Source organism: Chaetura pelagica, unplaced genomic scaffold, assembly GCF_000747805.2.
Source record: "Chaetura pelagica isolate M959 unplaced genomic scaffold, ChaPel_1.0 scaffold962, whole genome shotgun sequence".
NCBI classification, from domain to species: domain Eukaryota; kingdom Metazoa; phylum Chordata; class Aves; order Apodiformes; family Apodidae; genus Chaetura; species Chaetura pelagica.
Genome location: NW_009952479.1, coordinates 986,810 through 998,445, shown reverse-complemented (window position 1 = coordinate 998,445; position 11,636 = coordinate 986,810). Strand labels below are relative to the sequence as shown.

Sequence of the window (11,636 nt, the reverse complement as noted above, 5' to 3'; positions counted from 1 at the left end):
CCCGCTGCCCCGGCCCGCCCCGCCCGGGCCCCGCAGCCCCGGCCCCCTGCGCTCGGGTGAGGCTTTAAAACCCGGCTCTGTTAGAGCTGCAGGGTTCACCAGCATCTGCACGGAGGGGCTGAGAAGCAGAGATGCAGCAGCAGCAATCCTGAATAAAGATAACTTTTAGAATCCTCCACCTCTCGGTGGAGAATGTGTCTCAGAACAACAGGCTTTGCTCTTCCTTTACCTGCTGGTCTGCAGAGCTGCCCAGCATCCACAGACCATCCACCAACACGGGCTCTGGCCTTGTGACTGGGGCATTTGGGGTCAGCTTCTTTTACCTTAGTTCAGAACCAAAATCTGTAGACATCCTTAGCTTATCCACCAATAACAACCTTTTAGCTTCAGGACAGACTAGGAGGATCTTCATTAGAGTAACACAGCAGCAGGGCCCTCACTCCACATCACCCACACATCCAGCTTGTCACTGTCCAGTTATGGAAAAATGCAAAAGCTCTTTTATTAAAAAAGCAGAGCAAAACTCAGTATGAAAAATCACAAACACAAACCAACCAGTCCACACAAAAAGTTCTGTTTTCCAGTTGCCTCTAAAGTATGCACAAGTTAATTTCTCCCACCAGAGACTCACTGGAGAAGCTAACAGGAGGGTCTCCTACTGCTGTCCTGACAGAGGTCTCCACTTTCTCCAGTTCAGTCCCTCACATCCCTTCACACCACATGAGGCCTTGTGTTGCCAGGAAAGGAAGCACCTTCTTCTTCCCTTTGTGCTCTGAGGATCAGCTCCCCGATGCTGAGGCAGAAGCATTGCTCCTCCCCAGGGTAAGGCCCAGAAAACAGCACTCAGCTCCAGGATCCTGAGAAGCCCGCAGGACAGTTTTGTCATTTGTCATTGTGGAATTAAATCCTGTTGCATTTTGGCCACAAGAAGTCCAGCCAAGGACTATGGTTCACGGTGACAAAGCACAGATGCTGACCCCTGACACCCCACCCCACCCTTTCTGTGCCGGTTTGTGTCGCAGAGACTTGAACCATGGCCAAAGCCCAGCTGTCCAGCAAGAACCTGGACAGCCACTGCACAGAGATACCCCCCTGCAGAGCTGTTTCTATGTATTATGAATGTCCATCTACCACCCATCACTGCAGCCAGAGACACAGGGAGCAGGGCAGAAGAGCCAGTGAGCCCTGTCAGCTGCTGCTTCCCTCTGTAAGCACTAAGTACAAAAGCACAAGTGAGTAAGACCTGGTGTTTCCAGCAACTTCAGGGTCCCAGGAGCAAAGTAAACGGCTCCCACCTTCAGAGAACTGTAAAAGCTGCTGCCTGTCACTTACCAGGCTGTGAAAAGCACTGACATCCAACGAAATGCCTCAGAATGACCACTGCCCAAGGCACATACAATCCCCAGGTAACAACACGGTGTGCCAACAGACTGGTGCTGTGGAAAAGGAAACTACTTCAAATGCTGTAGCAGTGCAGGAGAAGGGCTCCACATAATTAACTCACACCCACAAGCCTCTGTCCTTGCCCTGGATGGTTGTTTCCTGCTCTCCATTATGTGGCCAGGAGTAAAATTTCTGAAGAGTGATTTTTTGTGTTTGCAAGCCTTTGTCACCCCACTGTGCCAAAACTGTCCCATGTAGAAAGAAGGGGCTGTACCTCAGTTGCTCACTCTTCCTGACAGCAGGTATCTGGATTCTTTAAGCCGTGCTCTCATTTCCTACAACTGTGGGTGCCCAAGGGGGAGCCCTGCACATATGCCATGATGGCATTCTGCAAGAAACTTGCTCGCTGGGCCTCTTCTTCCCTCATCCTGGAGATTTCAGCCTCTTTCATTCTCAGTTTCTCCAGCAGCATAGAGATTTCACCTTCTTTGTCCAGCAGTGCCTCACGGTGATTACTTGATAGGGCTGTAAAAGAAGAGCAGCACTAGTAAGGAAAATTAAGAGTGTTCCTAGAATAAACAGGAAAGACTCATTACAGTCACAGCCAAAGCCAATGGAAGCAGGATGATCAACAGACACACAAGAGAAGCTGCAAGGGACAGCATGAAAGTTTTCACACAGGCAAGATGTTACACTTTCACTGCAGGAAATCCAAACATTTTGTTTGCTGTGCTGCTTTGGATAGTTATCCAAGTCTTGCTATCTATAAAATGAGGACAAGAATCCTTGCAAATAAATCAGGAAAGAGGGTGCAATTCATAGCTGTACCCACAGGCAGGAAGCACTGATGTCACTACCTCTAAGTGTAGCTCAGTTCCAGGACCACTGTAAGGTAACCCAGCATCACCATTTGAGAAGCATGAAAGTATCCATCACCTTTCAGTTGTCTCTCCAGGGCTGCAATCTTCTCTCTCAGTCCTTCCTGTGCTGTGCGTTCAGCCTGCAGATGGCCAATCTGCTCCTGTAATTCCACTTTCATTTTATTCACCTCTGTCACTTTCTCCTCTTCTTTACTGTTCAGCTCCTGATACATAAAGACAAATCCATGAATAACCAAACTACTTCAACTAATTGTTCTACCCGTGTGGTGACTATCTCTCTACTCCAGTCCAAATCACCTGATGAAGCTCCTCTATCCGCCTCCTGAGCCCATCCGCGTGCAGGCTCAGCTGGCTGGCTTTGGCTTGGGCCTCAGAAACCAATTGCTTCTGCTTCAGGCAGCAGCTCTGAGCTTCATCCCGGGACTCGGCCATCAGCCTCAGCTTCTCTTCTAGGTGTTCTAGTCTCTGCTGCTGTAAGACACAAAGGAAGATGAAAATATATTAGTCCTTTCCGTTCCTGCAAAGGGATTCTCCCCTTTTTGTTCCCAACACAGTGAACCTTTGGTTGAGACAACTGGCACTAAAGAACAAGCACAGGACTTGGCTGTAACAGATACAGCACTTCTCCCTTGCATTCAGGAGTGAATCCAAGCTGCTTTCTCTTACCTGGGAAAACATTTTGATGGGGACGCTGTAAAGTCCAGCTCATTCACTGAGAAACAGAGGCATGTCCCTGGCAGAGGCACCAACACCACTGCTGGTGCTTACAGCTAATGCTCTGCCTTCACCTCCTCCATATCCCAAATGGCTCTGAAACAGCACTGTGTGCAGCGCAGCAACTGCTGTGCCCCACCAGACATACATGGCAGCTTTCATGTATCTGTAACTCAGTAAAGCACTTTCTTTTGTGACTTTACGTATAAGTAAACATTCTGGTAATTTTGGTGTATTTTGGTGTATTTTCCTCATCACTTGTTCTCTTTCACAAGGTACTGACTTCATCGCCATTTTCACAAAGTTCAGCTCTACAGTGACTTATTGTATCCAGCAGCCCTAGCCACCTGCAGAAATTCCTCTGAGTGCAGAGAAAAAGGAGTCCTCCATGAAAGCTGCTGTCAAACAGAAGGATTGACATCTGGCTGTTAGCTTCAAAAGTTGGCAAATTAAATGCAATCTGCTATGACAATATCCACATCAATTCTGTCACTACTGGAAAGAACAGAGCCAGTGGGAGTAGTTACATTCTGGAGGCAATTCAAACCAGACTTTTTGGGATTTCTTCCTCAGAAATCACACTATTTGCAGGCCAGTGAAACCCAGAGTGGGAAGTTACTCAGCAGCTCCCTAAGACAAAAAACATAAGCTAGGCAGCCCAACCTGCTCCTTCCCACAGCCAGGTCTTGTCCTTACCTCCTCCAGCCGTGCCTGACTCCGGACTTTTATTAACTCCTCCTCTGTGCGGCCTTGCTCAGTGACTGCAGCTGCTTTGACTTTGCTCAGCTCCTGCCACAGAAACACAGAAGATCATTCCAGACTGAGAAACTGTAACACTAACCAGAAAACATGAGCAGCTTCCAGCCCCAGACTACAATGTGACTCAGCTGTCTCTCCCACTCAGGGGCAGGGAAAGCAAACCCAGATCATACACCTTTTTTCAACCCATGACTGTCATCTAAATTAAATGAGAATTGCAGTTATATGGAGGCAAGAAAAGTGTGAAGCTTTCCAAAGCAAGGGGAACAGGAGAGGGTAGCACTGGATCTAGCTGGAAGAACATGTAAGGATAAATACACTACACTACTGGGGACCACACAGGAAATCTGTGAAGTCAAATCCTGCTAAGAATCTAACCACATTCAATGGAAACTCTGGTTTTGCTCAATCAGAATCTACAAGTTTCTTCTTGGAACCTTCTCCTTCCTTATTGCAAAACAGTAAAAGTAATTTCAGCTGATAAACTACTGTATTCTATTCCTTCCTACAGCACATGACAACCTTTACAGAGGTCATCAATGGAAGACTCCAAAGCTCCCCAGCAGCCTTTTTCTGGCACTGCTACCTGAGCACTCCAATGCACCTGGAGCATCCATTCTCACCTCCTCCAGAGCTATCCTGATGGCCTCCAGCCTCTGGATCCTGTCCTGCATGGAACGTTCACTGGCCTCCATGTGCTGTGTCATATGATCCACCTGCAAAGCAAAAGAAACCATTTAAGCAAGTGCCAGAAACCCAATCCAATATCCAGGCATAGCAACATAGTCATCCAGCAGGAGAAAGAGCATCCTCTCATTGACCCACCTACCACAAAAGAAAAACTCTTACCTCCCTCCGAGCTCCACTAGGAAATTGTAATATAGATAGAATCTGCCCACTAGAAACTAAGAACTTTAGACAGAGATCACTTCCAGGCCAAGGTACAGAGCTCAAGCTCTCATCTTCAAGTGGTACAAAAACCCAGAGATTAATTTTCTAGTTGTAATGCAGCTAAAACCTTCCTGGTCTATATCTCTTCTTACAAGATTTCAGAATCTTCAGGAAAACCTACTTATATCTTTTTTTTTGAGAGAGAGAGAATTCACACCTCAATAATCACTCCAAAGAGAGTTGATCAGAGCCTCTTGTCCTGTCCACACTCAGACAGAATCCCCCTGAAACATAACAGAGAGAGGAACTAGCAAGCTGAGCCCCATTAAGGGACTGGTTGTACACAGCATGCATGTCTCGACATCCCCCGTTGATGCACCTTTAGTTCAGTGAGCCTGACAAGACTGCTTATTCATCACCACCCCTGTGCATTACAAGACTGACACAGGGGTGAGCTCCAAGCCTCCTCTGTAGAACATGCACCACTCTGCCCATGATCCTGCAAGCTACAGATCTTACTGGCTGGTGGAATGTCCTGTGATCTCTTCAGCTGGGCTTTGCTTGTAGAAATCACTTGTTATTCCCACAGTAAATCTGAGTCCACTAACTTTTAAACTTGTTTCAGAGCAGCTGACAGCAATCAATGACCTCCAGTGGTGTTTGTCAGGACCAAAGAGAGACTAACCTCAGGGAACTGCAGAAACCCCATTCTCACCTCTTTTAACCGAAGGGATTCCACATCTTCAAGGCTTTGTTTAAATCTTCTTTTCTCTGTTTCCAGGCGCTCTACAGATTAAGAGCAGGCATATCACAACCCTAGAATTCCTGCTACACAGGTTGTATTTACTCCAAACTCTCCCAACCCTTCCTCCTAGACTGCCTTGCACCATTGACTCCTGGACTATAATCCTAACCCACAGATGTCTATGAGCTGTTTCTGCTCCTACACTCACCCTCAGCCTGCACAGCCCGCAGCTTCAGCTCTGCTGTTGTGTTGGTCAAGTCTTGTTTCACCTGGAATAGCTGATCTTGCTGAACTTTGCACTTCTTCTCCAATTCATCCACCTACAAGGAAATTAACATCACAAATAATTTCCCTTTCCTATTAGCAGAAAAAGTTGGCTGTACAGAACAATCAGCAGAGACACACAACATATGTACAGAGGAGAAATGAACAATGCCCAAGTCCCACTTCTCAGCCTTGGACTTACTTTCCTACCTGGTTTCTTAGAAGCAGATTCTTCTCACTAGCAGCAGACAAGTCACGCAAAAGCTTGCTTTCCCGATCAGCACCTTCCTGCAAATAGAATCAAAATCCCTTAGTTCCTGCACTGCCAACCTACCCCAACCAACACCACACCCAAATAAATCCAACCTACCCCATAACCACCACAGCTCCTCTCCACACCTAGCTCTCACCCACCTAATTCACACAAAGTCATGTGTCACGGCAGCAGTGGTTAAGCCACTAAAAATCATGCTTACCTATCCCATCCAGCATCCCCCAGATCCACACAAACCAGGCACGACCTGGAACCCTGCTCCCAAACATAACTAGGACTTATCCAGTTCACCTGCTTTTGCTGCTGGAGCTCCATGAAGTGACGCTCAGCCATGCTGGTTTGTTCCCGTTTTGTGGCATTCAGTAGCTCTCCCAGATTGTGCACCTTCTGCTCCGACAGGGCCAGGGCAGCTTCAGTCATCTGCAGCCTATACACAGAAACACTTTCCAGAGTTCTCTCTAAGGGAGACACTTCCAGTGAGACCTCTAAGCCACATGCACAAGATGTTAACATGTATTTGGCAGTGGATTAAATCAGGCTAGCTAAGCGAGGCATTTTTTGACCCCGCAAAAGGACACTGCTTGTGTCTGCACCCTCTGCAAACAGTGAATGACCTGGGGCTTCTCAGAGTCTGGCTTTCTGGTGTCTCATTGTGTTTTTCCTGTGTTGTCTTCCATGAGCTATTTTCTGTACCTGGACCCCTTCAGGATTTGCCCACTCTCACAGGAACACTAAGCTGGCTATTTTATACCACTGCAAGGTTGTTTAAAATTAAGGATATTATTTTAAACACAGGCAGCAGAAGCAATCTGCTTACTCTGCAGGTAGAGGCACAGCATAATGAAACCACCTTCACCAGGAGGAACTGAACAAGCCAGGCTCATCAATGCTTAAAGTCTAACCATGTGCCATGTGCATATGGCTGTCCAATCTAACACTGCTTTTGGGCAGCTCCACCTCATTGTTCCTAAGCACAATCTTGCTGGTCAGCCTCTTCCACATCTGCAGTGGTCCTCAGAGGATCCTGCCAACTGCCAGGGGATGTGGGTACAGACTCTTCCTAGGCTGTGAACTGTGCAAGAAACATGTCCCCAACCCATTCCCACAATCCCTTCTTTTTTTCCTTTTCACCCTCTGTAATTCATTTTATCTTACACCAATGTGCTGTAAAATTATTTAAGAATTGGCTAAACATTTAGTGTGGCAAACTCAAAAGGTGTGATCCACATGATTTCCAGATATTACTGCAGAACTAAGTGAAACAGTAAGCCAGCCACTCTACAACATCAACCCCCTTCTGAACAGCTCTGCTCAACGCTGCCTGTACAGCAGAGAACACAGGGAAGGCTCAGGTTTTCCTCCTTCATACTTGGCTTTCAGTGAATTCATAAGAGAGTGCTGCTCCTCCAATGCTTCCTGCAGCTGGCTGACTCGTGCTGCAGACATTCTGCATTTGGGAGGAAAAAAACAGAAAAAAAAAAAAAAAAGGTGGGTAATTTCTGCCAGAAAAAGGACAGGGCCCAATTCTGCTATCAAAGAGCAGAAAGCACTCAGAAATTCAACCTACCTGCTGCTCCTGGCTATTTCTTCTCTCTGCTTGTCTATAGTGTCCATCAAATCCAAGAACTGTGAATAAAGCAAACATCAGTGAGAAAATGAACTGCATCAGCTTGAAGCATCTACATTTCTCATCTTTCCCTTCCTAATGATGGCTGGAGACAGGTCAAGCTGCTCTACTGAAAGGCTCATTAGCACATCTGACTGAGGTCATCAACTATAGGAACTCTGCACAATTAGGAATCAGAAGAAAAACTGACTCACATTTCTACATTTTCACCACTTGGAAAATATCAAACCAGTTGCAAAAGAAGAACTGAAAGCATGAATATGGCTCAAAAAAACAACAAAACTCCAAAATCCAAAGTCAGTATGTTCAGAGGGCATCTGTCCATACCTATACTGTCACAGATTTGATTCCTGGGCAACCATGCTCAGAGGAAGGACACAATTCACTAAGTCATGCTGTGTGCCTGATGTAAAGACACACACTCAACTTCAGGTGCACAATAACCCTGTCACTGGGTGTTTCATGGGGGTGCTAAGGGAAAGCATGGGATTCCAGATGCCTCATTTGAACTGCCAGCACGCAACATTGCTGACCTGCTTGGTCTTCTCATCCTTCAGACTCAAAATCTCCTTGCTGAGTATGGATGTTCGGTTCTGGGTCTCACTCAGGATAGTCTGACGGTCTTGGTTGTGATCCATGGCCTGTTCTGATGCAGAAAGAGTAGGAGAGCACACGTATCTAAAGCTAGAGAATAGGAAGCACTGCTGGAAAAGACAGCACTCAGGCTGACCCTAGCTATCAGAAGCAAGAGGACAGAAGCCCTCCTCAGGCTGTCCCACACAGTGGCTGGGCTCACACACACCGGGGAGTAGTGACTTTTTTCAGGCTGCCCCACACAGTGGCTGCTCTCACAGACACGTGGGATCAGTGACAGCCCAGCCACAGGAGAGACGTTCGGCTCCATGGCAGGCAGGACAATGACAAAGGACATGCTGCTTTAGCCGTATCCAAACTTGGCTACTCAGAGGCAAAATAGACCCTCAAGTTCTACATTTACATGGCACAGTAATTTCTAATTCAATCAAAATTATGTTTTCCCCCTTGCGGGCAGAAGTGACACCTCCAACCCAAGCAGCCCTCATCAAAGGACCAGGGGCAGCAGCACAGTAAATGCTGCTGAGAAAGGGAAGGAGGAGGGACAGCTCTCTTGGAGCACCTGCTCTGTACCTCTCAAGTGCTGAAATGGGAAAGGAGTTACTGATTCTTTCCTGTGCAACAAGTAATACTTACCCACAGCCTTCAGGATGTCACTAGGAACATTGTTCCCAGCCAGCTCCAGCCTCTTCAGGGTCTTATTGCTGTGCAGGCAGTTCAGCAAAGCTCGGCCACCCAGAAGCCCAACGTTATTCCAGCGCAAATCTACACAGAAAGCAAACTTTCACCCTGGTAGTCACACATCTGCTGAAAAACACAGGGCTCAAACCATGCTCCTTCTACACCTACAAGCAGACTAACTAACCCCAGATGGTCTCAGTACAAACACAGATGAACACTGTCCCCTTTCAAGATGAATGAGAGGAAGGGAAAATGACAAATCAAGCAGGAAAGATAAGGGTGAATATTAACTGAAGTAAAGCACAGGAAGCCATGACAGTTCAAAAGGTACACAAGTCTGCCCCTCATATTTTAATCTCATGAGCCTTCTTTCCAAAACCACTATCTGTGGGTGAGAAAAGACCGCTACCACGAGCCACATTTTCTTGAATGAAATTATTGCAAAATTCCTTACTAAGGACAAAGCAAGTCTGAAACAAGCCTCAATCTTGCAACAGGCATGCCAACAGCATCCATGAGTGGGAATGAACCCCTTCCCTCCTCCACTAAGAACTGCTGTGCTCCAAGCACACCATTTTCAGCTGTGGGTTTGGTTCCAGAAATTCCAATTTCAGTTCCTGCTCTGTGAGCTCTAATGCCTGCACAAAGCACTCCAGGTGATAGGAACTGGAAATGACACTGTCCAGTTAGTACAGAGGAGGGCAGGCTGCAACAAAGCTGAAGATACAGGTGTGCATGCATGGATATATATGAAGGTGGACAACGAACTAGTCACTCATACCCAGCTCCTGCAGGCTGGCGTTTTGTTTCAGTGCCAGGGCCAGCTCCCCGGCCCCTTGGTGGTTGATCTGGTTATTGCGCAGATCCAGCAGCTGGAGAACATTGTTTGCTCCCAGGCCTTGGCAGAAGAAGGAGAAGCCCTCCTCCCACACGCCAAGGCTGTTCCATTCCAAAATTAGGCTAGGAAAAATCAGACAGGACTGGAGTTCATAAAGTAAATGGACAGTTGCAAGTGCTTGAATGATACCTGGATCATGGTACCCACTTGAACACCTAGCTCCCCTAACAGAGGCTCATGTACAGAGAGCAGGAAGCTGCTAGGGCCCTGCAGCTCAGGAATGGCATTGCCAGTTCTCACTCCTTCATCCATCCCATCCCTCACAAGAAACCCTCCCAACCCAACAAAAAACACCCTCAACCCTTTTCTAATCTTGTGCTCCACCTGGCAGGAATAACAGAGAGGTAGACAGAGACAGAGAGGTAGAAGTGTTACCTCCTGATGGACTTGTTCTGCCTAAGAAGTTTTCCCAAAGCCTCAGCTCCCATGGTTCGCAGGTTATTTCCCTGAAAGAGAAGTCCCAGGTGACCAGTGGGCTAAGCCCTGTCCCAGCACAGCTACCCCACCAAACACCACCAGGCACACTCCAGCTGTAACACTGACTTCAGTCTGCCAGAGATGCTCTGGGTAGCACTTGTTTCACATCTCAGCCAGCCCTCCAGAAAACAGAAGACCCCAGGAGGAACGGTGGTTACATACACTGTTAGTCCTGTGAGGCATCATGACTGAAAGCTCACAAAAATCACCAACACCTCAGGATCAGCATGGCCCACAATGGGTCAGAAAATGCTGATTCTAGGTAAGCATAATAATAATTTATCTCACTTCACTAAAAAGGGCTTGGCTGGCAGCAGCAGAGATGAGAAAGAAAGGTATGATGCAGTAAGAGCTCTGTGCCACCAACATTCAAAGCAAGTCAGTAACTCACTGATTAATGTAGAAACCCACAGAAAGGCCTACATATGCCTCACCTGATCAAGCAGCAACTGACAAGATACACAGCCATAACTTCATATCAAAACAGAGTAACTGAACAGAAACAAAGTTGAACTGCAAATAAACTTTGGGAAGTCCTGACATGCTGTTAGGAAAGCAAGGACTGAGTCATTTGGGAACTAGAACTTTACAAACGTAAACATCTTGTAGAACAATCCTGCACCAGGACAGTCTATTTCTAACTTGCATTAAGCTTGTGCTCCTATTTCCTTCCCTACGTCTTTGTCTTAGTTTTATTTAAACATACTCACCTTCAAATCTAAAGATTTGACTGTGGTGTTGGAACAAAGACCATGCAGCAGAAGTTTTAAACCTAAACAGAAAAAAAAAAAAAAAAGTTGTTTATTTTGTACATGTGTGTAACCCTCTGCCTGAGCTGGAAAAGAAAGCATCCTTTCAAACAGCCAGCTTCAACACAGCTATAACAAAACATGATTTAGTAAACAGCCAACACAGCCGGGCAGCGTGTGTCTGAACATTCAGGGCAGGAAATTTTGCATACATTTTCAGAAAAAGGGATGTCTGGGGCCAGACCTGCTGCATGTCACCCTGTGTACCTTGCTAACACTAGTATGAAAATAGCCCACGTTCAGGCAGGCCACGCAGACAAGGTGCTTGCTGGGTTATTTACACCCTGCTCGCAGAGCAGGGACCGAGCAGAGCTTGATCGCACCTTCCGCAGTCAACGCTCTCTTTGCATACATTTTCAGAAAAAGGGATGTCTGGGGCCAGACCTGCTGCATGTCACCCTGTGTACCTTGCTAACACTAGTATGAAAATAGCCCACGTTCAGGCAGGCCACGCAGACAAGGTGCTTGCTGGGTTATTTACACCCTGCTCGCAGAGCAGGGACCGAGCAGAGCTTGATCGCACCTTCCGCAGTCAACGCTCTCCAGATATAAGGATCTAGTGATCAGGCCTAGCAGATACCCATCATGCAGAAGCCACCGCTGACCCCGGCCATTCCAGGCCCCCAGGGAAAACGCCTC

General features: G+C 47.1%; 1 protein-coding gene across 1 annotated transcript; it reads right to left on the bottom strand.

Annotated features, from left to right (window-relative positions):
- Positions 1-1,647: 1,647 nt before the first annotated feature.
- LRRC45 (leucine rich repeat containing 45) lies at positions 1,648-11,390 on the bottom strand. Its single transcript, XM_010008695.1, has 17 exons — positions 11,321-11,390; positions 10,899-10,960; positions 10,087-10,157; positions 9,595-9,773; positions 8,769-8,897; positions 8,072-8,184; positions 7,479-7,537; positions 7,281-7,358; positions 6,203-6,338; positions 5,848-5,925; positions 5,582-5,693; positions 5,344-5,414; positions 4,361-4,453; positions 3,675-3,767; positions 2,562-2,735; positions 2,320-2,467; positions 1,648-1,908 (listed from the first exon to the last, which is right to left on the bottom strand). Exons 1-17 carry the CDS (start codon positions 11,388-11,390, stop codon positions 1,712-1,714), a joined length of 1,863 nt encoding a protein of 620 aa, XP_010006997.1. The 3' UTR covers positions 1,648-1,711.
- Positions 11,391-11,636: the final 246 nt, after the last annotated feature.

Coding starts and splice junctions, on each gene's coding strand:
- LRRC45 (XM_010008695.1), bottom strand. CDS start 11,390: ATGCAGCAGGTCTGGCCCCAGACATCCCTTTTTCTGAAAATGTATGCA. Junction 10,158..10,898: donor TCAAATCTTTAGATTTGAAG/GTGAGTATGTTT, acceptor CTTCTCTTTCAG/GGAAATAACCTGCGAACCAT. Junction 9,774..10,086: donor CAGAACAAGTCCATCAGGAG/GTAACACTTCTA, acceptor GATTTTTCCTAG/CCTAATTTTGGAATGGAACA.